Below are 22,670 nucleotides of genomic sequence, written 5' to 3'. Positions count from 1 at the left end.
TGAAGATGCAATCTCTATTCAGATATTGTAATTGTAACAATTTGTTTTTCCAAATGAAAATCATACTTTCTGGACAATATTGATACTTGTACTTCATTCTCTTCACTTTTACAAAGTTAAAGGGAATTAAGATATAATTCATTGGGGAGCAGTGTGATACTCATATACACATAGGTTGGGTCTTTATTATCAGTCTAATTAAAATTTGACCTTTCAACTGTTCCATTCAGTCACTTAGTGTAGGATCTAACAACACTCCACTACTTTCAGTTCTGTTTCATTGTTCATTTTTATTTTTCTAGTGGAAAAGTTGAAGGAAGACGAGGACACAAGAAAGAAGATAGTGGGTGCTGCATATAAATTAAGGCAAGTGGTCATTAACTTTTTAGATCTGTTGCCTTAAAGTTTTCGTAAAACACCAGTTGAAATACAGATAATTGAAAATTACTCCTATGTTATTCTGATTGTGAATTCATGTAAAAATTGGTCCCCCAGGCTAGAATATTTTTTTTTAATTTAAAAAGTGGTTATAACTGGACCCCTTCTCGCTATTTCTGGGTCTGCCACTGCCTTTTCATGAGTAAATTGATGCATGTTTCCACAATAGATCCAGGGGGTACAAAGGATTGGCACCCCTCCTTTTTATTGGAAAATTTGTCATTTTCATTAGTAGAATTGACAAAAAATGGTAAATTATGTCCTAGCACCCCCTTTTTTTGTCTGAGGAACCCTGACAGGCACATCTCCTTATCAAAGTGTCTGGATCTACCCCTGAATAATATTAAAATACCACTGGTGAAAAATTGCATCATTTCAATCTGTCATCTCTGTCCTCCATAATTTCAGCTACCAAAGTTTGATTCACTAATTAATATGAATGTATTTGTTCTTCTTATGCAGGGATACAGATGTATGGCCAGAAGAATTAAGATTTTCCCATAATCCATCTTTGCAGGAGGTTGGCTCCAGGTATCAGCAGAAAGCAGAAGACAGTGATCAGTATTGTATGAATATCATATTTTTGTATTAAAAGGAAACCAGATTAGCCATTAGCTTTGATACCTGGTAACCCCCACATTTTTAGGGAGACTCCAAAATTTGAGCTTTGTCTCCCATGATGAGTGTGTCTCCAGTATGGGAAGCTCAAACCTCCCATTTTGAAAGATTTCTCACACATTGTATAGTTGCCATTGAAAATAAAAAATACTCCCACTAAATGACCATTTGAAGATGAACAATTGCGCATACAATCCTTGAAATGTATATCCTTTCATGAAAAATCCTTTGAAAAAATTGTTGTTACAGTTTCAAATTGTTTGTGTTATGTCATAGTTTTAGGCCAAAATAAAAAAATATCCTAGATTCTCATCCCCTCCATACCTGATTTATTCGGCCCCTCAAAACTTTTTCTATTGATTTTTTTGTACAATTTAGGTCAATTTCTTTAAAATTGACAGCATTTTTCACAAAAACTGAAAAAAAAAAAAATAATAAAATTTGCCCTACGGCCAAAAAATTTGAACCAACTTGGATGAGAATCTAGGAATTTTTTTATTGTGGCCTTGCCATAAAAAAGTCCCCCACATAAAATAGTTGAAATTCAGGAGATCTGACATACCCATTCTCCAAGTTTAACATGTGAGCTTTAATATTTGAAACGTAATGCAAAATGTCAAAATGTAATTTCTGTTCAATCAAAATGAAGATGTGGTTTTCAGTTTCAGTATTCTTAAAATGTGTGCAATTTGTAACATCTATCCATTGTATATTTCCAACACAAAATGTGATTAATTGTGATTCATTTCCAGTAATGCTTTCCCAGTTTAAATTTATATGCAATGACCTCCGTTTTAGAGTTCATTCAAATTTATTTTATGCTTCTACTTTGTCTGATTGAATTTAGAAAATGTAAATTAGCAATCCTGGGGTGAATGCAATAGTAGCACAAGAATCATTGGTGAGATGAGACACATTACATGATTGTTCATTGTTATTGCATCATAAGGGTGACATTGCCTAAAGTTGATTTGCCCTTATTACCGTATGGTAGGTTATTCTGCAGGTGTAAAATTTTGTGATTTTGAAGCAAAAACACAAATTTTACAATGTCAGCATATAGTTTATGGTCTATTTAAGACAAATTGACAGTTCCTCCATCTAAGAACTGTGAGAGGATGCAGAAAAGTGAGTTCAAAGTTACAACAGAATGATGGGGAGAATAGTTTTCCCTCTTCGATGATGAAATTGCAATGCATTTCATATAGTGTACAGCTCGAACTAATGGCACTGACAGAAAGAAATGAATGCAATTCCTGCATTTCAGATAAGATTTTGAATAAAATTTCATGGAAAGATTTGAGTGGTTTATTTTCCGCCATGACTCACTCACTGCCTGATTCTTACAGAGAATAGCACTTAATTACAGAATATTATTTTTTTGTCAGATCCTAACAGTGTTCAAATCAGCTTGATGGAAATTCCAGATTCTGACAAAGGCAATTTCGATGACAAAAAATGGCCAACAGGTTTTATGGAGCAATTCACTCAACTGACGATCAGGACTTTTAGACAATCTAAAGCTATCATATTTAATAAGTTCAAGGTCATCGAGTCCATAGTATATGCAGTCATACTCAGTCTAATGTGGTTCCAGTTACCAAGGTCAGAGGACACGCTTAGAGATAGGATGGGTGTGGTAGGTCATAGGTTAAAGTTTAAATGATGTGCAATGTTCATTTTATTTTAATGATGTAATACAACATAAAAAAAGAATATGATACATTTGTATCAATGTTATTGATGTTTAAGCAGATTTATGTATGGTTAAGCAATTAATATGAAAAATTGTTATTATTATGGCACTAAATTCAAAAATTATGTCACCTAAATATAGCTGAAATATTGCTGCATGGGCATTAAACCCCAATATTCAATCTATCAATCAAAAATTATCCAGGTGTTTATGAATATGATCATAATTTGTTTTGCAATGATAAAACATCACATTACAATAAAATCTGACTTGACTAAGCTATAATAAACTATAGTTAACTCTTATGCAGTATTTCTTTGCCAATATTGGGTACTCGGAAGAATATGGGGTTGCCAAAAGCAAAAAAAAAAGTTCTTTATTTTAATTTTACAGATATTTTTCCTGACAATGAATTTTGGATTTACACCATTGTTTGATACGGTAACAACATGTAAGTAAACTTAGACACGAATCCATGAAGCAGACGTGATTTTCTTTTGCTTTTTCAAATCCAGATTTTATTGTTAAGTTTTTTTCTTTTTACTGTATCTATATATACCTCTGATTTGGTCAATTTCTGCTTTTTGGTTTGCTTAGTAAAATCATGTCTGAGAATCTTTGAAAATGGGCGTTCCAGGTTATCTCTGAGTTACATGTACAATAATATACTTATAATTCTTTAATTACTTCATTTCAGTAAAGTTTACAGACTTTGTTAAAAATGAATTTCATGATTGACCTTTTAATGCAATCTTGATTTTTTTTTATACAATGCCATATGATTTCAAATTTTATCCATCTTTATTGTGTCCTTGTCTAAATCTTGAGAACAAATACCAGCAAACAGTTATATCTCTTTTTAGTTCCATCAGAAAGACTTGTCATAAACAAGGAGCGATCGGCTGGATGGTACAGACTGTCTGCCTACTATCTTGCCAAAATGACCAGTGAAATCCCATTGATACTAATCCAGCCGATATTCTTTCTCTCTGTCGTATACTGGATTGTAGGATTAAATGGTGTATCCGCATTCTTTTCCACGATTGGAACAATTATGGTTCATGCCATTGCTGGCCAGGTAGTAACCTCATATCTTTTTTAAGTACTATTCCATATGGAATTTAGACACTGCCAATGATAGAAATGATTCATGGTGTAGAAAAACCCACCTAACAAAAAATTCTTTTTTTATCTACATATGCTATATTTTTACATTGCAATAATCCTTTCTGTATTCAGATGTGTATTTTTGAGAAAGTCATTTAATCCTCTCCCACTAAAATCAACCAAAACAAAACCAAATCAAGAACGATAACTCTTGCAAAGTGCCAATTTTATGTACAATCTATATAATTTTTATCACCAAAGTACAACAACAAAATGTAAAACTAAGACTGGTTATGTCATCAGTAACTAAATGAATTCTCCTGTCTGACTTTTATAAAGACTACAACTTGTGTTTTTTTATATAAAATATTAGAAATTCAAAGTTTAAGAAGATAAAGTGATGTACCCATGAAAAATTAAAACATGAAAACAAATGCTTAGGACCATTATTGGAATAATTTGCATCTAATTAACATTAAAATATTTTTTTCTAATTTATATGAAATAAATGTATATCATGTACATACTGGTATATCTTTCATTTTTTTTAAAGTTATTTGAAATATGTTGACAAATTCATTTATGCACCTGTTTTATTATACCCCCCACTCAATGAGTAGGTAGGATATTGTATTGGAATCACCTTGTCCACGTCCATCATTCTGTTCATTAGTCCAAATTTTGTTACAATTATCTTGGCTCCCAATGGATCAATTTCAATTGGCCTGTAGCTTTATATAGACAGGGCATACATAGTAAGCCATTTACTGGTTTACCATTTGGGTGCTGTCTGATATCAACTTTCTGTTTCTTGGGACTTTGCCACTTTTCACTATATGGAATGATAGAGAAATTTTCCGTTACAATAATCTCTGCTCCGATAGGATGGATTGCTTTCAAGTTTGGTGTGTGGCTTCATACAGATGGGGCATATGTCCTAAGTGATTTGGTTGCTGTATCATACCCAGTATATACTTCTTGTAAGAGTGAGGGTATGCCTCGCACAACAATGTATGCAGCTTCTTGTTTTTGTTGATATTTTCAGAGTATTGGTATGTTTCTTGGTATCGTGTGTATGGATATTAGGAGAGGCATGAGTATAGCCACTATCTTTATAATGGGATTCATGCTCTTAGGTAATTATACTGAGGAGAAAAATAAAATATGTTTTAAAAAGGAAATTCCTGTAATTCTTCATGTTTAAAAAGGAAAATCATGTATTCATATGTTTACAAGTACCATTATGATATTTTTTATAGGTAAATAGAAAAAATCTTTATAGCTGCATATGAAATATCGGCAAAAAAATATTGAAACAGGAAAATTCACAGAATCCAAATACATAACCTACACATGAAAACAAAAAACAAAAATGACCTACATACTCATTGTAGCAAACAGAATAAAATACAATTATATATAAAAAAAAAATGAACATCGTAACAGTGAAAATTATCTAAGTCCCACAAAATACAAGGTGTGCCTTTAGGTGCTCAGCCTGGATTTCATAAAAAAAAAATCTGAAATTGAAATTTTCCTCAAGTCCTTGAGTTTTGCCTCAAACATTCAATTTCATTGATTTGATTGGTCGTAATTTGAGTTAAGGACTCAAATTGAGATTCTTTATGGAACCAGATCCTGTGAGGATGAGCATGTCTTGCTCCACCAGCAACACCCATTACACTGCAAGTGTGTCAAATCCTAGTCTAGCTACAATTATATAGCTCCACAACACACAGTGACAGAAATGGTTGAATGGGGGTATTATTAGCACGATGTAGTTTGTAACATTTTGAGTAATTTGCAGGTGGATTTTACACAAGGACATTACCACCCTGGTTATCATGGATTAAATATTTATCATTCCTACACTATACATATCACTGTCTATTGTATCTAGAGTTCCATGATGGATCACCTTTTATGTGAGTACTGCTACTTCAATCAAGATTCAGAGACTGTGAAAGGGGGGTGGGGGGTAAAGGAAAAAAGGGGGTTCCACACTTATACGTGAGTAGAGCTGCTTTAAGGCAAGATCTAGAGACTATGAAAAAAGGGGGTTTCAGGAAAAAGGGGGTTCCAAGCTTTTATGTGAGTCTGGCTGCTTTAAGGGCATATGGAGAGATTTTGAAATGGGGGTACAGGAAAATAGGGGGTTCCAAGATTTTCATTTAGTATTGCTTCTTCAAGGGCAGATATTTTGAAAAGGGGATCCAGGAAAAAAGGTTTTCCAAGCTGTTATTTGCTCTATATTTGTACAAAATAACAATTTTTTCCAACCCCTTTATTACCCTTCCCTGGATCTACAGTTTGACTTAAAATTGTAGAGGCTGTTGGTGCCTATCTGAAGGAGGTAGACAAAATAAAGGGACATAACTTTAAAGATCAGTGATATGTTTGAATTATATTCAATTTCACCAAAGCCTATCAATCTTTCATTCAATTCAAGTTACTTTGATGCTTACAAATGCTGAATACAAACATTCCAATGATTTGTAAAAGTTGTGTACCTTACCCTAGGTCTATGTCATTAAATTTCAAGAAGTGCCTTTTTGTTTATTTTTCTTAATTTTATTTATTCTTTTTTCTTTCTTGAATATTCTTGAATAAATACTGTAAATTTTAATGCTCATGGCTAGCAAAATATAATGGGCCATAATCAGTTAGTATGGTTCTTCTAAACAAATAAATCTTATACAAACGTTCAGAATCTGTGTACAGAGACATGCCAAAAGTAATAGGTCACTCCTACATTTCTTATTACTTTCTTTGTTAAATTATTCTTTTTCAAATATTGTCAATGGAATACTTCTCTGACAACATATTTTGATGATGATTTTTTTTTTACCATTAAAAAGGCAAATTTTGAAATTAAACTCAGCATTTTGGTTAGGTTCTGCAGTTCCATTTTCAAAAGTGCAGAGAGTTTAGTACAGAAAAAAAATTAAATAGCATAAATTTATTGAAACAGCATTATATTGTAACATTATCAATTTTCTTGGTAATTAACTTACCAATATTCATCTACGCTCAGTCAGACAGTCTTTCCCAAAATGAACTGTAAAATTTCAGATATTTTTCTTACTATTTTTGAAGACTATAAAAAACGAATAATAAATTACTGTGAAAGTACTATTGTTCATGGGGTACTAATTTTCATGGTTTTCATGGGTAGGTCAAACAATGAAATGTGGTTCCCAACAAATAGTATGTAGATTTCCATTGATGTGTATACTGAAAACTTCAAAACTATGAATTCAAGAATCCACAAATTTGTGTTTTTATCCCTGATTCTTGAAAATTGGTATCCACAAATTATAGTACTTTCACAGTACATTAAAATTTTTTTTTTAAATATGATTTTGCATAGCAACAGAGGAGAAATTGACAAGTGATCAAATACTTTTGGCACGTCTCTAAAAATTTATGTGATAAAATACCAGTATTTAATATCCATTTCAGATGTACAGCCTCCTCTAACCTGACAGATTCACACTTTACAACTTGTTTACATTCCAACACCACAGCGATTCCTTCGAATGATGTTCTCCATTACTACAACATAGACTTGGAGTTCTGGCAATATCTTAGTCCTTTGTTTGTTTTTATTGTTGTATTTAGAGTTGCAGGGTATTTGGTGCTAAGGTTTATTCAGAAACCATGCTAAGGTGGCATGTTTAAAAGAATCTCTGTGATTAGGCACATCTCATTTTATTCTTGAGGGGAACCTGAGATTTTTTGTTGATTGAGAAAAATGTTTACATGAAAGTTGTTTTTCAGCAGCAGCCAGATTTAAAATATTTATTTGAAAATCTGCATTGTTAAGTATTTAGGAAATATTGAATTGTAATTATTTTTTGTCTATCCATAACTACGAAAAAATGTTCCAAGCATATAACTAATACTGTACAATCAATTCTTTGTATGATTTCAATTTTTTTTTAATTTTACCATTATTCTAAATGTTGAATATTTGTAAAATTTGAAAGTAATATTCCAGTTAATTCATGGAATTTTTACTAAATTATATTTTCATGCAAATATGAGGTGGATGATTTGATAGACGCCATTCCAAATTTGGAAATCCTGAATTGATTTGTAATTATACAGCCTTAATGGAAAAGAAATTCGTCTTAAATTAAACGTATTCATGAAGCAAAACTTTTGTCTGAAATATTGTTGGCCTTCTTCTGTTGTCAGCATACATGTAAACTGTTTGGCAATATGGTGATACTCGAAAATGAAATGTACTCAATTTATGTTAAAAGAATAATGTATTAATCTTATATTTGTGATACTCAGATAATTAATGGATATTTACTGTAAAGGGTATAGTGCTCTCCTCCATTTTTGAAATGGGGGGTACAGGAAAATAGGGGGTTCATGGTGTACTAAAACCATGCTATACGATCACAAACAAAAAAAAAGGAGTTGTATTATGTTATAATGTTGTCATGGTCATTGTTGTAAGCGTCATCGTTGTTAGTTTTTTTTCCTTTTTGTTTGATTACTTAAGTTGTAGAGAACCTAGTGTCATAAAATTTTGATATATTGTTACTTGTGCTAGAGGAAGCTTGTTTTTAAAACTGGGGTCAATGGTCCCTTCCATTTTTAGAAAAAGGGGCCAAAAGGAGTAAAATTGTTGTGTATTTGAAATTGATGTAGAAGTTTATTTCTCATTCAATTTTGATAATTAATTTTGTCAATTTGTTTCATATAAAATTCTTTTTTTTAATACTTAATAAATTTGAAATGCATTTAGCATATTCAGTCTATAGGGGGCCAAGTTTTGGCCACACCCTGAAAATCATCTTTTATATTTTTTAAAATTTTTAAATAATTTTGAAAAAAAATGTCAGTCTATTCCTCATGGAAATCTCCACCTGGATTTTTCAATTAATATTGGAGTATTTCTCACTGTTTTTTGAGTAACAAGGGGTCAAAAGGGGCCAAAAACATTTTTTTTAAATCTTATTAATGAAATATTTTTGTAAATTGTTCCTCTTTACAAGGGATTAAAGAAGTATACAAGCAAATTTACTCTATTTTTGAAATAATGGAATATAAAGAGATCCATGAAAGCACTCTGAAAGCAGAACTTTATACTTTATGAATTTCAAAAATATATTTGTGCAAAATAGTGTCCAAACCAGTTGTTGTGTCCATACTGAACTGTAAGTTCCTATGTTTAAGTGTTCCAAAAACTAATACTATGTCTGTGTTTGCCCCAAGTGAAAAGAGTTCAACTGGCTGTGGTTGTAACATGCTGCACTTGGCAAAGCTTTTTCATATCTATTATTTGAACTATTTGAAACTTTAGTTTAGGTTGTGGTATGTTTTTTGATGGATATAGTATGTAAGGAGCTTAAATGTTTTGTTCTATATTAGGTTATACAAAATGATCGCGTATTTGCACATATTTTTTTAATTTAGACCACCTAAGTTGGATATATATTTTATTGTTCTCTGCAACACGTCGCGAGGGGACATGGAAATGCCAGGCATCCATTGTGCCGTCCGTGTTTTCCACACTTTTTTTGTTATGCTTTTACCAAATAAGTTTGTTTTTGGTATGTGGCCTTATTATGAAGAGTTACAGATTAAGTCCAACTTTGGTTACGGTTGAATGATTTTTACGGAAGTTATGGCCCTTGGACTTGAAATGCTTTTACCAATTGATTTTATATTTTATATGTATTATGAGAAGCTACAGATTAAGTTAGATTTTGGTTAGGGTTGATTGATTTTTATGGAAGTTATGGCCCTTGAATTTCAGTGAATTTAAAGATTTCCACACTTTTTTTTTTCGTTTGGGACATTGGAAACGCCATTCTTTCATTTCAGTCTGACTCAAGAGTTTGTATTTACATTTAAAAAGTATGTTACACTATTTAAGGAATTTTTCTATTTCTAATTTTTTTGATAGGTTATTAGAAATATCCTGGTTTGTGGCAGTTTACACTTTAAACCGCAAATTTAATTTTTAAGGTATTTAAGATTGGCTCATTATCAAAACATTATTTTGTTTGGGGTTATTTGAATAATAAGAAAGCTTGTTACAAATCAAATTAAAACATTTTTGTTTTTATCACCAGACCAAAAACTTGCTATTTTATTTGCTGTTGTTATGTTTTAATGACTGTTCTTTTATTGTCTTTTTTTTTCTGTTCCATGTTTTCCTTTCGTGATAAATGTTATTTTTATTTTTATTACATTTAATATCAAAATCACATTTTACTCAATCAAATCTTTTATTTCATTTACAAAGTTTATTATCAATTATAGCTGTTATTATTACTTCTGTTATTATTATTATCATTCCCGAAAACCCTCCCACATAAGGGGGAAACTCCCAAAAATTCTATTAAAAATTAAGAATTTCTCTTGTAACAATGTCAGATTTGTGGGTTGTTTTTTATAAAAATTACTATATTTTCTGCGAAAAATAATAAATTATTGAATTTTGACATTAAAAATTAGCTTTCATGTAAAAACTCCCGCATGAGATGGAATTAGAGGGGATAATGTTCCAAAGGTTAACAGGTATGCCTTTGTGATAAATGATATTTTGAATTTTATTAAATTTACTATCAAAATCAGATTTTACATAATCAAATGTTTTATTTCATTCTCAATGTTTATAATTGTTACTATTATTATTATTTTTATCATTATTAATACTGTAAACCAACTCATTTTTGCCAGTGTTTTATTTTTTTAAATCTTGTGAATCGCCTTAATAAGTCCTTTCAGTATGAAATACATATCAAATTCAGTGTTAGTCATGTAAATAAATTGTTGCGAAATTGAATTAATATTTTCTGTGTAGTTTAAAAAGCCTATTGCCCTAAATTATGACAAATTGGAGAAAACAAATTTTAGAGAAAAAAAATTTGGGGTTTTTTTCTTCAACCAAAAATTATAATTTTTGTCAAACTTGCTTGAAAGAATCTTTATTTATACTATAGATGATTGCTGTTGGACATAGTTTTTTTCAAATTCAAACTTATAAAGAAAAATATATGTGTTACACTAGGAATACTCTCCTGGTGAAATAAAAAAATACCCTTATATTTTTTTTACCTTAACTAGGTCAATATTGATAAAAAAAAACAAAAAAAAATATAGAGTTGTTGCTTTTTTTTCCTACCCATGGGTTTTGTCAAAATATTCCATAAAATAAAATACAAAATAACTATGGTCTTGGTTATATTTTTATACAGCTATACATTAACAGTCACATATATACACTTTGTAGACTGGTGTATCGTTAGACAAAAAAATATCCAAGTAAAAACTTATCTATTCATTGGTGGATCTAGGGGGTTCTAGGGGCTTGAACTCTACCCCCTTTTGTTGGAAAATTATATTTTTTTCATGCAAATTGAGGAAGTGATAGCCTTGCTATTTGTGAATAACATATACCCAGTATTTTTTATTTATACTAAAGCATATCAAACTTACCGGTACATGTAGTTGCTCAACATGTGGCATTACGATTTGTTATTGTTGATGATTTGTTATTTTATGTTATGTAGGAATTCATTGCAGAATTAATACAAAATAGTCTCCATAGGAAAATATTGTTATTTTAGCTTTTCTACTGCATTTGTACTTTTGTTCAATCGGTGATGCTTCTACTTCATGTTTATACATCACTTTCTAAGAACTTACATCTTTTGACAGATTTCTTTTGCCCTTTGGTGCTAATATGTTATTAAACAATGCATTATCATTGCTAGGCTCTACCCAAATAGCTTTCTAGTCTTTTGAATGAAAGAAATTTGAGTAGGCTAAATGTAAATCTATGTTCTAATGAGTGCCTCAAAGATCTGAAGACTACAGCCGTGGTAAAACAGTGATAAACATATGACTAATGTCATAAAGTTATGATAGTCTTATTTTCAACAACATACATAACTTTACCTAATTTTACCATCACTGTAGAATGTTGCCTCAAAAAGGGTCATTTTGTAAATCTTTTCATACCATGAAGAAACTAGTCCTATTAGAATCAAAATAATTAATGGAGACTCCATTTCAACAAATTTCCTCCAGATGTTGGTCATTGATATCATTATTTTACTGCTTATTTAGCAAGCCCATGGTAAAATAATGATCAAATGGGGTCTCCATTAATATTTTTTTAATTTTACTTTCATCTTGATACGAATGTCATTAATGTAAACTAAGCAGTACACAGTAATAACATGTGGCTAAACTAATGCAAATACAGAAGAAGGGTGTTTTTCTTTTGTTTTTTGTTTTGTTTTTTTTTGTGGGGGAGGAGGGACAATTCATTGCCTTATAATCAGATTGACACTTTTTAGTGTGATACCCAATAAACCTTTTTTTTTGTTCCCAACTTTGACAGTTTTTTAAATTTTTAGCAAAGGGAAGTAACCTTTCTACCCCACAGCCTGGTTTATTGTCCGATTGGAGCAATGAACAGCAGTAGATTTCAAATTCAAATATTTGACTTATTGTAGCCATGTTAAATACTTGGTTACTTTTGAATAATTAATTTCAAACAATTTAGCTTCTTACCAAAGTGTAAATAGCTTAAGTTTCAAAGTAAAATTTTTACTGTTCTTCCTTTCCCTAATGAGACTGCCAAATAGGTTGTTGGGTATTGGTGGGTTACCTCCCTTTGAGAAACTTGCTAAATGGCTTGCATTCCGTAAGTATGAAAAACAACTATTGTATATATGATGAGATTATTTTTAGTGGTTTTGTTGACATCAAAGTGACATATATTGATTATGTTTCTCAACTATGAGGTAGCAGTGAAAATTTGATTTTTTGGTGCTTGTTTTTGTAACGATTTTATAATAAATATAATGCTCATTCAGTGTAAGTACTTAACATAATAGTTTTATAAGGAGGTAAATATTATCAAGGGAAGATTTGTTAAGCTTGTTTTAATTCTGTAATTTTGTATATGTTAACGTAATTTGTAAATGCTAAAATAAAAAAATGACAGTGTAGTGTTAATTGTTGTTATTTATCATATATAAAGTAGAAATCAAATCATTTTTCAATTTCTTTATGAAATCAAAAATATTTTACTCCATGTCAACAACTGTGACATCACAGCCTTTAACACATCCATGTACTACATTGCTAATCTTTATCACACCCCTTCATTACACACCTACTTGGAATAGTGTTTACAGGGTGATGAATCCCTATCAATTTGGTAGAAAAAAATCACTTCAGTCACTAGCAGCTGCAGATCAGTATATATTCAACTAATGAAATCACTATTACAAAATTTTATTTACATAAATTCCAAACATCTTTACACTACTGAATTTGTCTGTATCACAGGCAGTGTCATGTTTCTCAGTGACAGAAACAATTAGTTGTACACAGATTTGTTATTGGTCAACAGCCAGAGATGTCTTGTTTCATACCCGCTTCCCTGATTGAGCTGAAAAATCACAAATGAAATGTGGACTCAGCTTTATCAAAATAATATTATATAATACCAGGTAAGTATTGATTCCTTTGAGCGTAGGAATTATAATAATAACAAAATGTTGCATACTATGTTAAGGTATGAGAACCCTCACTCTGTCAAATATGGAAAAGGGAGATATGCTACAAGTCATTACGCAAAAGCAGTAGAACAAGTATCTAAGCATTCCCTCTAATAGAAATATGTTTTTTTTTTAAATTTAACAGATGGACAGATGAGCAATACAGTTTCAATATAGCCCCTGCTCTAATGGTGGAGTGGGAGTATGAAAATTCAGGATTACAGTAGATCCACTTCGACTCGACTAATCAATATCATTATATCCCCAGTAAATTATTCACCTAATTATATTCAAGACATCTGTTCTGTGATATCAAAAAGAGCTACATGTATTTTGAAATATAAAAAAAAATATTAAGGTACTTTTTAACAGCTTGTTGTCTCTACTACTTTAAAAAATCACAGACATTGTATACTGTGGATGAATAATTGTTTATGAAGAACCAATTTTCGGGGTTTTCATGGATCTTGGCTAACCGTTGAATTTTGTTCCAAAATATAAGAAAATTTACCTTTCATTTGTATGATGGAGGTGTCAATGTATAAACTGACATTTTTTCCCTAAACTACCAAAATTTATATCCAAAAATAAAAGTACCTTCAAAGTAGTATGTGAATATAACAGATATACTGGTACCTTTATACTGTGCTACCTTCCTCTGGAATTGCTCCATACATTTCTTGGTTTCTGTTGTAGATATGTATGTTGATACTATAGCCCCTGATACAAGGGAGATAACTATAATTTTATCAGGACTGTATGGTAAGACTCGCTTGAACACACTCTGGACCAAGAATAAACCACCTGATACTGCAAAAGGATAATTTTTCAATCTTTTTATTTCTCATAACTGTTATCATTTTGAATGTTTCTTTTCAAATTTACATTTTACATAAAAATTGATTCTGTCATGCAAGAGATAGAGAAGTCAAGGATTAAATTTCCTTGTCAAATCAGATGTCAAATTTTCTTAAAAATTTTGAGATTCCAAATAGTACTATAATTAAGATGGCCTATATACGCAGTGGCAAATCCAGAAATTTCGAGAAGGGGAGGCCTGCTGACCGGCTTAAGTGGGCCTGCTCCAGTGATTTCCAGTTTTTTTTTATAATAAACTTTTTTTCAGAATAAAGGGGCTCTCCCTCCCACAGATATGAAAAGTTACATCAAGTTAATGTAAAATTATACCAAAAACTGACCTTATTTTTGCAGGGTTATTTTTTTCAATTCTGCAGAGAGTGCAAAAATAAACAAACACCTGAGATTCACTTGATATGGTCCCCTCATTTACACAGTTTAAATGACCTAGTGTGAATAGGTGGCCATTGTCCTTCTATTGACCAGCATGTCAATGTAAGTACAGTACACCTCTAGTACATAGGGAACATCTCAAAACACTATCCTAACTTAGTTCATTTTCGCCATCTCTGCAGAATTAATAAAATTAAAACAGTAAAAGTCAGGCCAGTTTTTGATATAAATTTACATGAAATGTCTGCAACTTTACCATATGCAGGGGATGCTATGCATTAAAATTCTTGTAGACACAAAGGTTTGTCTGTAGTCAGAGGGAAATTAGTGGTGAAATTGAGGCCATATTGATCAAAAGGTAATGGTGAACCTTAAAAGTGCCAAAATTGAACTCACCAAAATAAAATGTTTTAACAGCCAATATAAATATTGGTGTATTGTTATGTTTAGGCGAAAATAAGATTTATATCGTAATATGTGTCTGCACAGCAATTAAATTGACAGTTTGTTTTACCTGGGTAAAACGTAGTAATATATGCAATACTGGTAGTGTTAGTTCATAAGGATAATAAACGATAGTGTGATTCAATGATGAAGATAATACAAAAATGAAACACTTATCATTCTGAATGCACCAAAATAAAAGACACAAAAATAAAACATGCACATTTTAACAGAAAAGGCCAAAATAACCTGACGCCAAAATACAGAGTGATATCACATACTATATAGGTAGATGCTCTGAAACATGAATGACTCAACATTGTTCTGACAGAAGCGATGAATTTTAGTAATGACAAAAGCAGTTAGGAAGTGATTGGTTTGACTTTAAAGGCAGAAGCACAGCATGTGTTATAGGAAGTCTTGCATATTCCAAGCGGTCAAGACATCAGCTACATTGTATATAACAACCGAGCAGTGAATTTCTGTAAATGAATGAATTTTCTTGGATTCTGTCAAGTAATCATATTCTAGATTTCTAAAAATAATAACTGTTATATAGTATATTCGCAAAGTGCTGGACCAAAGTAGCCTTATCAGTTCAAAATTTTTTATTCTTATTTCAATCCCAAAATGTTCAAAACTGCTTGAAAACAAGTTTCTTCCTGACTGATCACAATACAGTTGGTTAAGTCCATTGGTCCAACGGACTTTGTGAGGACTGGTTCCCTCAAGTAACAATGAGGCCTTATATAGTATATTTTTACCTCCAAGTAATGCTCCGACAGATGTTGTGGCTGCATCAAACAAACAGGAGCGATTCTCTTTCCTGTACTGAAATAAACCAACAAATATTAAAATCAGTCTTCACTGTTAAGCAGTAATCCAAGGCCCAACGCTTGTCAAAATGGAGATGGACCTGTAAAATTAACTACTACAGGCCAACAGTCACTATATAAAAATTTCTGAAAAATGTATATAAGGAGTTAAATATAGATATTTACATTGTACATAAATCCTTGAATAAATGAATAACTTGAAATTTTTTTCCCCAAAATTCCAACCCCATACCTTCCCTTTCCCCTTGCTGTGAAAATGGTCAGTAACTTTACAGCACTTCGCAATGCTTTACATTTTTTATCCCTTAAGGTCATCTCTAGCAACATCCATTTCAGTTTTGGTTGGTAAGGTCAATCTGCACTGATACTTGAAATATTGCAGTTTTCAACAGATGGTGAAAATATTTTACACATATTATGTGGCATAAACAACATTCAAACGACAGCTGAAAATTCCACCCAAGACAATGAATGCCTTTCCTATCTTAGAAAAGCTATGCTTCAATTTGGATAATACAATCAGAGTTATATTTTTTTCCAAGGCGGGTTAGGTTCTTGACAACAGCAACAGTGGAACAGCGGAGATACATGTACATACATCCATGTGTTTCCTTAATTTTTTAAAAACATGGACGCATTCATTTCTTTAAATAAGTAAAAAAAAAATGGAACAAGACCTGAAAACTATCAGAAAAGATAAATTTATTTTTACTGAAAAGTAATCTTAACATATATTTTTTTTATTTGTTTGATTGAAGGAAATGATGAATTTTCTCCATAAGGACAGTCACTTTTTGTTACTTCCAGGACATTACTTTTTTGTTCGTTAGTATATTGGGGAACCTTAAGGGAAATTTAAAAAGTACATGTAATAACCGTAGAGCTCACACCACTTTGTGTTGCTTTAAAAACATATCATTCATCCACGATTACAGATAATCTATAATCCTCCATCTTGAAAACAGATGAGCAGAATCCAAAGATGAGCAAGAAGCCGTCCAATTTGGATGGCAGACGACTTCTATTGACATCCCTGAATTAACAGATTGATGAAAAGCGATCTATAAAATCATTTGTACTGATTTATATTGATATCAATATCCCTCAGCTAATTCCTGGTTGTGTAATGCCATTATGGGGAATAAGTGCCAATGTACCATACATTGACTATTACTGACACCTACTAAGTCTAAAATAAAAAAAAATTAATGTAACTTTGTGTAATCATCAGACTGTCATTGAACAAACAGCTATTTGACTTTATGATTACAAGTCCAGTATCTTAATCACTCGGCCACCCTGCCCCCTAGTACACTTTATTGTGTACTTACAATTTTTTAAAAGTGAAACAGTAAAGTAAATTTGAACCATTGTCATTATTATAAAGATAAGTAAGTAGAAAAATTGATACATTTGCTACAAATGCATTTTTTTATGAATTTATTGAAAAAAAATCCCTATTCATCAACAAGACAGATTTTCAAATAGAAATATTGATTTGCTAGCTGCTTAAATAAAAATAAAAATATTGCACTTGCAAAGTAAAAATTTTCATCCAGGTCGACCTCCCCTCTTTGTAATGTCCTTTATTATTTTTACGAGTCTCACACAGACGGTACATAAATAGTAAAGCTCACGATGCACGCTGATTTGGGCATTGCCTACTCCATATTAAAAAGTAATTGATTAAAATAATAATTGATAAAATAGAGTGAAATATCGATGTTAGCATGACAACTATGCATTATTTCCTGATTATTTTCTTACTTCTTCTATCTTGGCATCTTTAGTCTTATTCATTGCATCATGTAGTAGTCAAGATTTCATTAAAGTACTGTTTCAGGCAGGATTTTTGGTAGGGTTACTTTCTACCCTCAATGTCATTCGGCAATCGGAGATGTTATACTGCAGGGGAATGAAACGAACAATTATGTACGTTTTCGGACCATTCGATGTTGTCGCCCCAAAAAATAATTGCAATACAAAATATAGATTGACGTTTACTATATGATCTCACATTTTGCCACGGTAAAAATAAATGTATTGCATCATAATCACACAGAAAAGAATCTGATCCGCATGAAAATCCCTTGCCTATCTCCGGGGCCTATACCAAACTGCAGTTACGTATGGCACATCCAATATGAACTGGACGTTCCTTAGTCCGAATTTCCTCTGACCCTCCAAACCTCCTCTTTTTTGGATATTGATATGTCGGGTTCCAAATAAAAAAGAGGAGTGTTGCAGGGTCAGAGGAAATTCGGACTAGATGTTTCTGATTATATGAAGACCAACACTCTATGATTAATGTGATGGGGTATTAAGGTGGATTGAAAATTGAAAAAAAAAATTGAAATACTGGAGTGCAAAAGAATTAAGTATCTGTCTTTGTAAGAGTTATCAAGGGAACCAAGGTTATAGCGGTAATCAAATAAATGTAATCAAAGGACAAAGACCAGACACGCAAAATCTGGAAAATGTGATACAATTAAAAAACGGCACATATTTTTATTTTTTGAATTAAGTTGTTTTATGAGTCTATATTGTGAAATGTGTAATTATTCATTCCAATCTATCTGTCTGTTCTTAGGAGATAATAATCATTGAAAATCCAATAGATTCTATTGTATTTGAGTGTCATTTACAGAGTTATCTCCCTTAATTTTGAATTATACAGTGCATTCTATACAATTTTTATCTCCTAAGAGCATGGGTTATATGAAAAACTGAATATTAATTTCTGTTTAGTATGACAATTCAAACAAAATATCAACAATAAAATTCGCAGGCGCGGATCCAAGGACTAATATTTTTTGCCTTGCTTTGCACGGCATTTTGTTCAATTAACGACCCCCCACCCCAAACTCAAATCCTGGATCCGCCCCTGACTCAAATATGGAAACAAAAGGATTTAATGATATTTTTGTGAAAACAAATCCTGGTCCCAAGGACCTCTGGGTTTATAGTAGACTATAGAAATCAATGTCAAGTCCAAACCTATTACTAGAACATTTTATTACGATTACCTCCCATTACCACCGATTAACAGATAACTTTAAAAATATACATACATTGTGTGTATTAATAAATACATTTTATCAACTTGCCTTTCAAGAAACATGCACATGCCCTATGCTTAATAGAAGAGCACGGTAATTCTGATAAAAAAACAAGTCGACAGAACGAAGTGGTTCATTAATAAAACACCCCATCCCCTGATTAAGCTAAAAATGTAGTTTCATCACTGGAAATCGTTAGGGTTAGAGCATATTAGGCATTGATTATAGCAACCATTAGCAGGCTTCATCTTTATGAATGGTTTTCACCTACGACACTTTTTACGCCAGATGGTCTCCTTGTTTTAGATATGATTCACTAATAACAGGAAATAATTGATATATTTACTACAGATTTGGAATGTTCCATTGCATGGGAATGGAACATACCATTGACCCACTGATTATGATCATTGAGAATGACCTGGCATTACCCAACATAGGATACGGTGACCTGAAATAACCTAGAAATAAACTCCCCCACTTGTAGTAAATATGTCGGTCACAAATTTAATAGTCTAGACGGAAGAATGGAATCATCCAAAAAAAGTGATAGATCCGTAATGAGGTTGATGGTAACAAGAACGATTTTTTGAGTAATCAATACTAAATACAGTATAGCAGTTTTAACCACGTAGCATATAAAATTAACAGAAAAGGGGTTGTTTTCTCTTTTTGATACGATACAAACATAAGGAGAAACATGAAAACTTTCAGAAATTGTGTAATAGTATTTCCTTTTTATTTTGACCAGAATAATTGATTTTTGATTGTTGGGGGTTTAACGCTCGGGCAGCAATATTTCAGCTATATCCAGGCGGTACAAGCTGAATTTGTATTTGTTTATTTTTTTGTAGTTGTTTTTGTTTTCTTTTTGTTTTCTTGTTAATTGCTATTGCTATTTTTGTTTGTTTTTGTTTTTTGTTCGTTTGTTGTTTGTTCTTTGTGTGTTGTGTGTTTGTGTTGTTTTTTTTTTGTTTTGTTTTGTTTTGTTTGTTTGTTTGTTTTGTTTGTTTGTTGTTTTTTTTAGGAGGGGTTAAAACTCGCACTTTATTATATAACTCAGACATTTTTATATATCTATCAATCAAAATGGGACTTCTTATGGTTGTATTCTCTTGATTTCTGTAAATGTCTGGGATAAAATTGTTTATTTTGACGAATTCGATACGAAAGAGGAAATAAATAGTTTCCGCTGCACTGTACATGACAAATCATAAAATATAGCAGGAAAAGTTAACGAGCACAGTGACCGCGCGTTTCCTTTTTTGACCTGTAATGACTTGGTTGTCCTAAAACGGACACAATTTTTGGGGTGAATAACCTATTGGTTTTTTAGTTGTCACTGATCGGGTTCGTTCATTGAACTTAGACTAAGCTATCTGTGCTCAGTAACGGATTTCTTTGTGCGGACGTTAACCCTTTATCATTGCATAACATTACATCATAGAATTAAACAATATTCAGGGAGATACCATTTTATACTCTTTTCAAACGTGTAAACCCTGACGAAGTTCATGGGCTGTCTGCGTGTCTTTTGACACCAAATTAATTATGTATGCATATTATTTATAGGTGGACGGGGTGGGTTCCTGAAAGGTAGGATGAGTATGCAGGATCAAAAACTTGTATTGGAGACAAAAATAATATTTTCAAAACACTATAGGCACTCTCCATCTATAACCATTTGATATGAAATTGTTAGAAATTAGAAAATATGTTCAACTGGTCAAGCTAGAAAGTTTTTCCAAACAGAACTGGTCCGGAGTGAAGTTTAACTGGAACAGAAACAGGAAAAAAAATATTCTAAATTAGAATATAGGTGGCCAAGCCAACAGGCTCTGTTTGATTTTGGTATGAAAGGGTCATCGGGAGATTACTCATTTCGACTGCTTGGCTTCCAAGATTTGTTCGCATCAAAATATATTCATTTTAACAATATCAACAATTATATATTTATGGTTCAAATGACTATCAGAGTGCACTTAAAATAATCATCAATTAATTAGTCAAAACATCCAGGACCAGCCGGATGGAGCAAAAACACCAATGAATTCAGGCGCGGATTTAGTTAATTGTTGTCATGTTCACTAATTTGCATATCATTAAGTGTCAAATTGGTTGGCAAATAAACACCTAAATAAACAAGAGGCTCCCAGGAGCCTGAATCGCGCTCATCTGGTTAAATTTTTGCCTTTCAAGGGCAATAACTCTAACAAGAAGTTGTCCGACAATTTTGACTCCATCAAGACTTTGGTAGGACTTATAATGAGGACCATTTCATCAATCAAAAGTTTCATTCTATCTATAATAGTTTTCAAGATATTGATTGAAAACTGCAAAAAAACGTAATTTTTTGCCTTTCAAGGGCAATAACTCTTATATAGAGTCGTCTGAAAACTTTGATCCCTAGAGACTTTTGTAGGCCTTACAATAAGAATCATTTCAGCAATTGAAAGTTTCATTCTATCTATCATAGTTTTCAAGATATAGACTGAAAACTAAAAGAAAAAGTAATTTTTCACCTCTCAAGGGCATTAACCCTTACATAGAGTCGTCTGACAACTTTGATCCAGTGAAGACTTTTGTAGGCCTTATAATAAGGATATTTCAGCAATTGAAAGATATTGACCAAACCCAACGGTTTTGGAGATATATGTAAAAATCTGCTGTCTGACCCCATGTTCTATTTTTAGTAAAGGCGGCCATGTTATTAAATCAATCAAAAATCCAAACGGTCATTATGTTAAGGATACCCTAAAAATAAAAATTACAAGTTTCCAGTATAGTAGTTTTGGGGAAGAAGATTTTTGAAAGTAATAACATCAAAAACAGCATAATACGACCTAAAACGGCAATGACTCCAACATGGGTCAACAGATTTTCACCAAAATTTGACCACAGATAGATCTCATTATGCTGAATATTTTTACACGTCAGAATTTAGCTAAATCTAATGGTTTCGGAGATATATGCAAAAATCTACTGTCTGACCCCTATGTTTTATTTTTAGTAACGGCAGCCATGTTTTTTAACCGATCAAAAATTTAAAAACAGTCATTTTGTGCAGGATACTCTAAGGAACAGTCATTATAAGTTTCATGCAAATCTATTCAGTAATTTCAGAGGAGAAGATGTTTGAAGAAATTGTTAACAACGACGACAATGACAGACGCCAAGTGATGGCAATAGCTCACATGGCCTATGGCCAGGTGCGCTAAAAATGGACAATTTCATTATTAGAATCTCAATTTTCAAAACTTTATAATTTTGTTATTTCATATCCAACTTTGGTTCCGTAAAATGTTTCATTTAGATAAAATAATTCATATCTTGTATGTGAATTTATAACTCTTTTACTTGAACAATAAATTTGTAAAGATATTTATATGTAAACCTCTATTTTCATATAAAATTATAAATAAAATCTTATGCACATAAAGTCTAATTACTGAATATTTATTCAAAAATTCCACGAGTAAAAAAAATTAAATTGTATTTGCAATTTTGGGAACCAAAAGAATTTTTCAATTATCTTAAAAAATGAAAAAGTTATGATGGTTTAAAGTTGATGCCCCATACCACTGAATGGATTTTTTGCCAACCAAAACCATATCACCACTGGTAAGTGATGACATCACAAAGAACTCACCTATATGGGAGAAATGGTTATTAATTCAAA

General features: G+C 31.8%; 2 protein-coding genes across 2 annotated transcripts in view; one reads left to right on the top strand and one right to left on the bottom strand.

Annotated features, from left to right (window-relative positions):
* LOC148610434 (uncharacterized) overlaps positions 1–12,841 on the top strand; it is a 29,486-nt gene extending 16,645 nt beyond the window's left edge. Inside the window, exons 9-16 of the mRNA XM_088543302.1 lie at positions 303–366; positions 901–1,004; positions 2,445–2,695; positions 3,146–3,203; positions 3,616–3,830; positions 4,905–4,995; positions 5,667–5,784; positions 7,322–12,841. Of these exons, the coding sequence (XP_088399428.1) occupies positions 303–366; positions 901–1,004; positions 2,445–2,695; positions 3,146–3,203; positions 3,616–3,830; positions 4,905–4,995; positions 5,667–5,784; positions 7,322–7,526 (1,106 nt within the window). The 3' untranslated portion in view covers positions 7,527–12,841. The remainder of the gene's footprint in view (positions 1–302; positions 367–900; positions 1,005–2,444; positions 2,696–3,145; positions 3,204–3,615; positions 3,831–4,904; positions 4,996–5,666; positions 5,785–7,321) is intronic.
* A 48-nt stretch (positions 12,842–12,889) lies between these two features.
* LOC148610433 (uncharacterized) lies at positions 12,890–17,858 on the bottom strand. Its single transcript, XM_088543299.1, has 4 exons — positions 17,700–17,858; positions 15,861–15,927; positions 14,038–14,211; positions 12,890–13,292 (listed from the first exon to the last, which is right to left on the bottom strand). The coding sequence occupies exons 1-4, from the start codon at positions 17,730–17,732 to the stop codon at positions 13,270–13,272; spliced, it is 297 nt and encodes a 98-aa protein (XP_088399425.1). The 5' UTR covers positions 17,733–17,858; the 3' UTR covers positions 12,890–13,269.
* Between the last annotated feature and the right edge of the window lie 4,812 nt (positions 17,859–22,670).

This window comes from Perna viridis, chromosome 8 (genome assembly GCF_037379345.1).
Source record: "Perna viridis isolate PV_CMFRI_1.1 ecotype Kerala chromosome 8, ASM3737934v1, whole genome shotgun sequence".
NCBI classification, from domain to species: Eukaryota; Metazoa; Mollusca; class Bivalvia; order Mytilida; family Mytilidae; genus Perna; species Perna viridis.
This window is presented reverse-complemented; position numbering and strand designations above follow the sequence as displayed.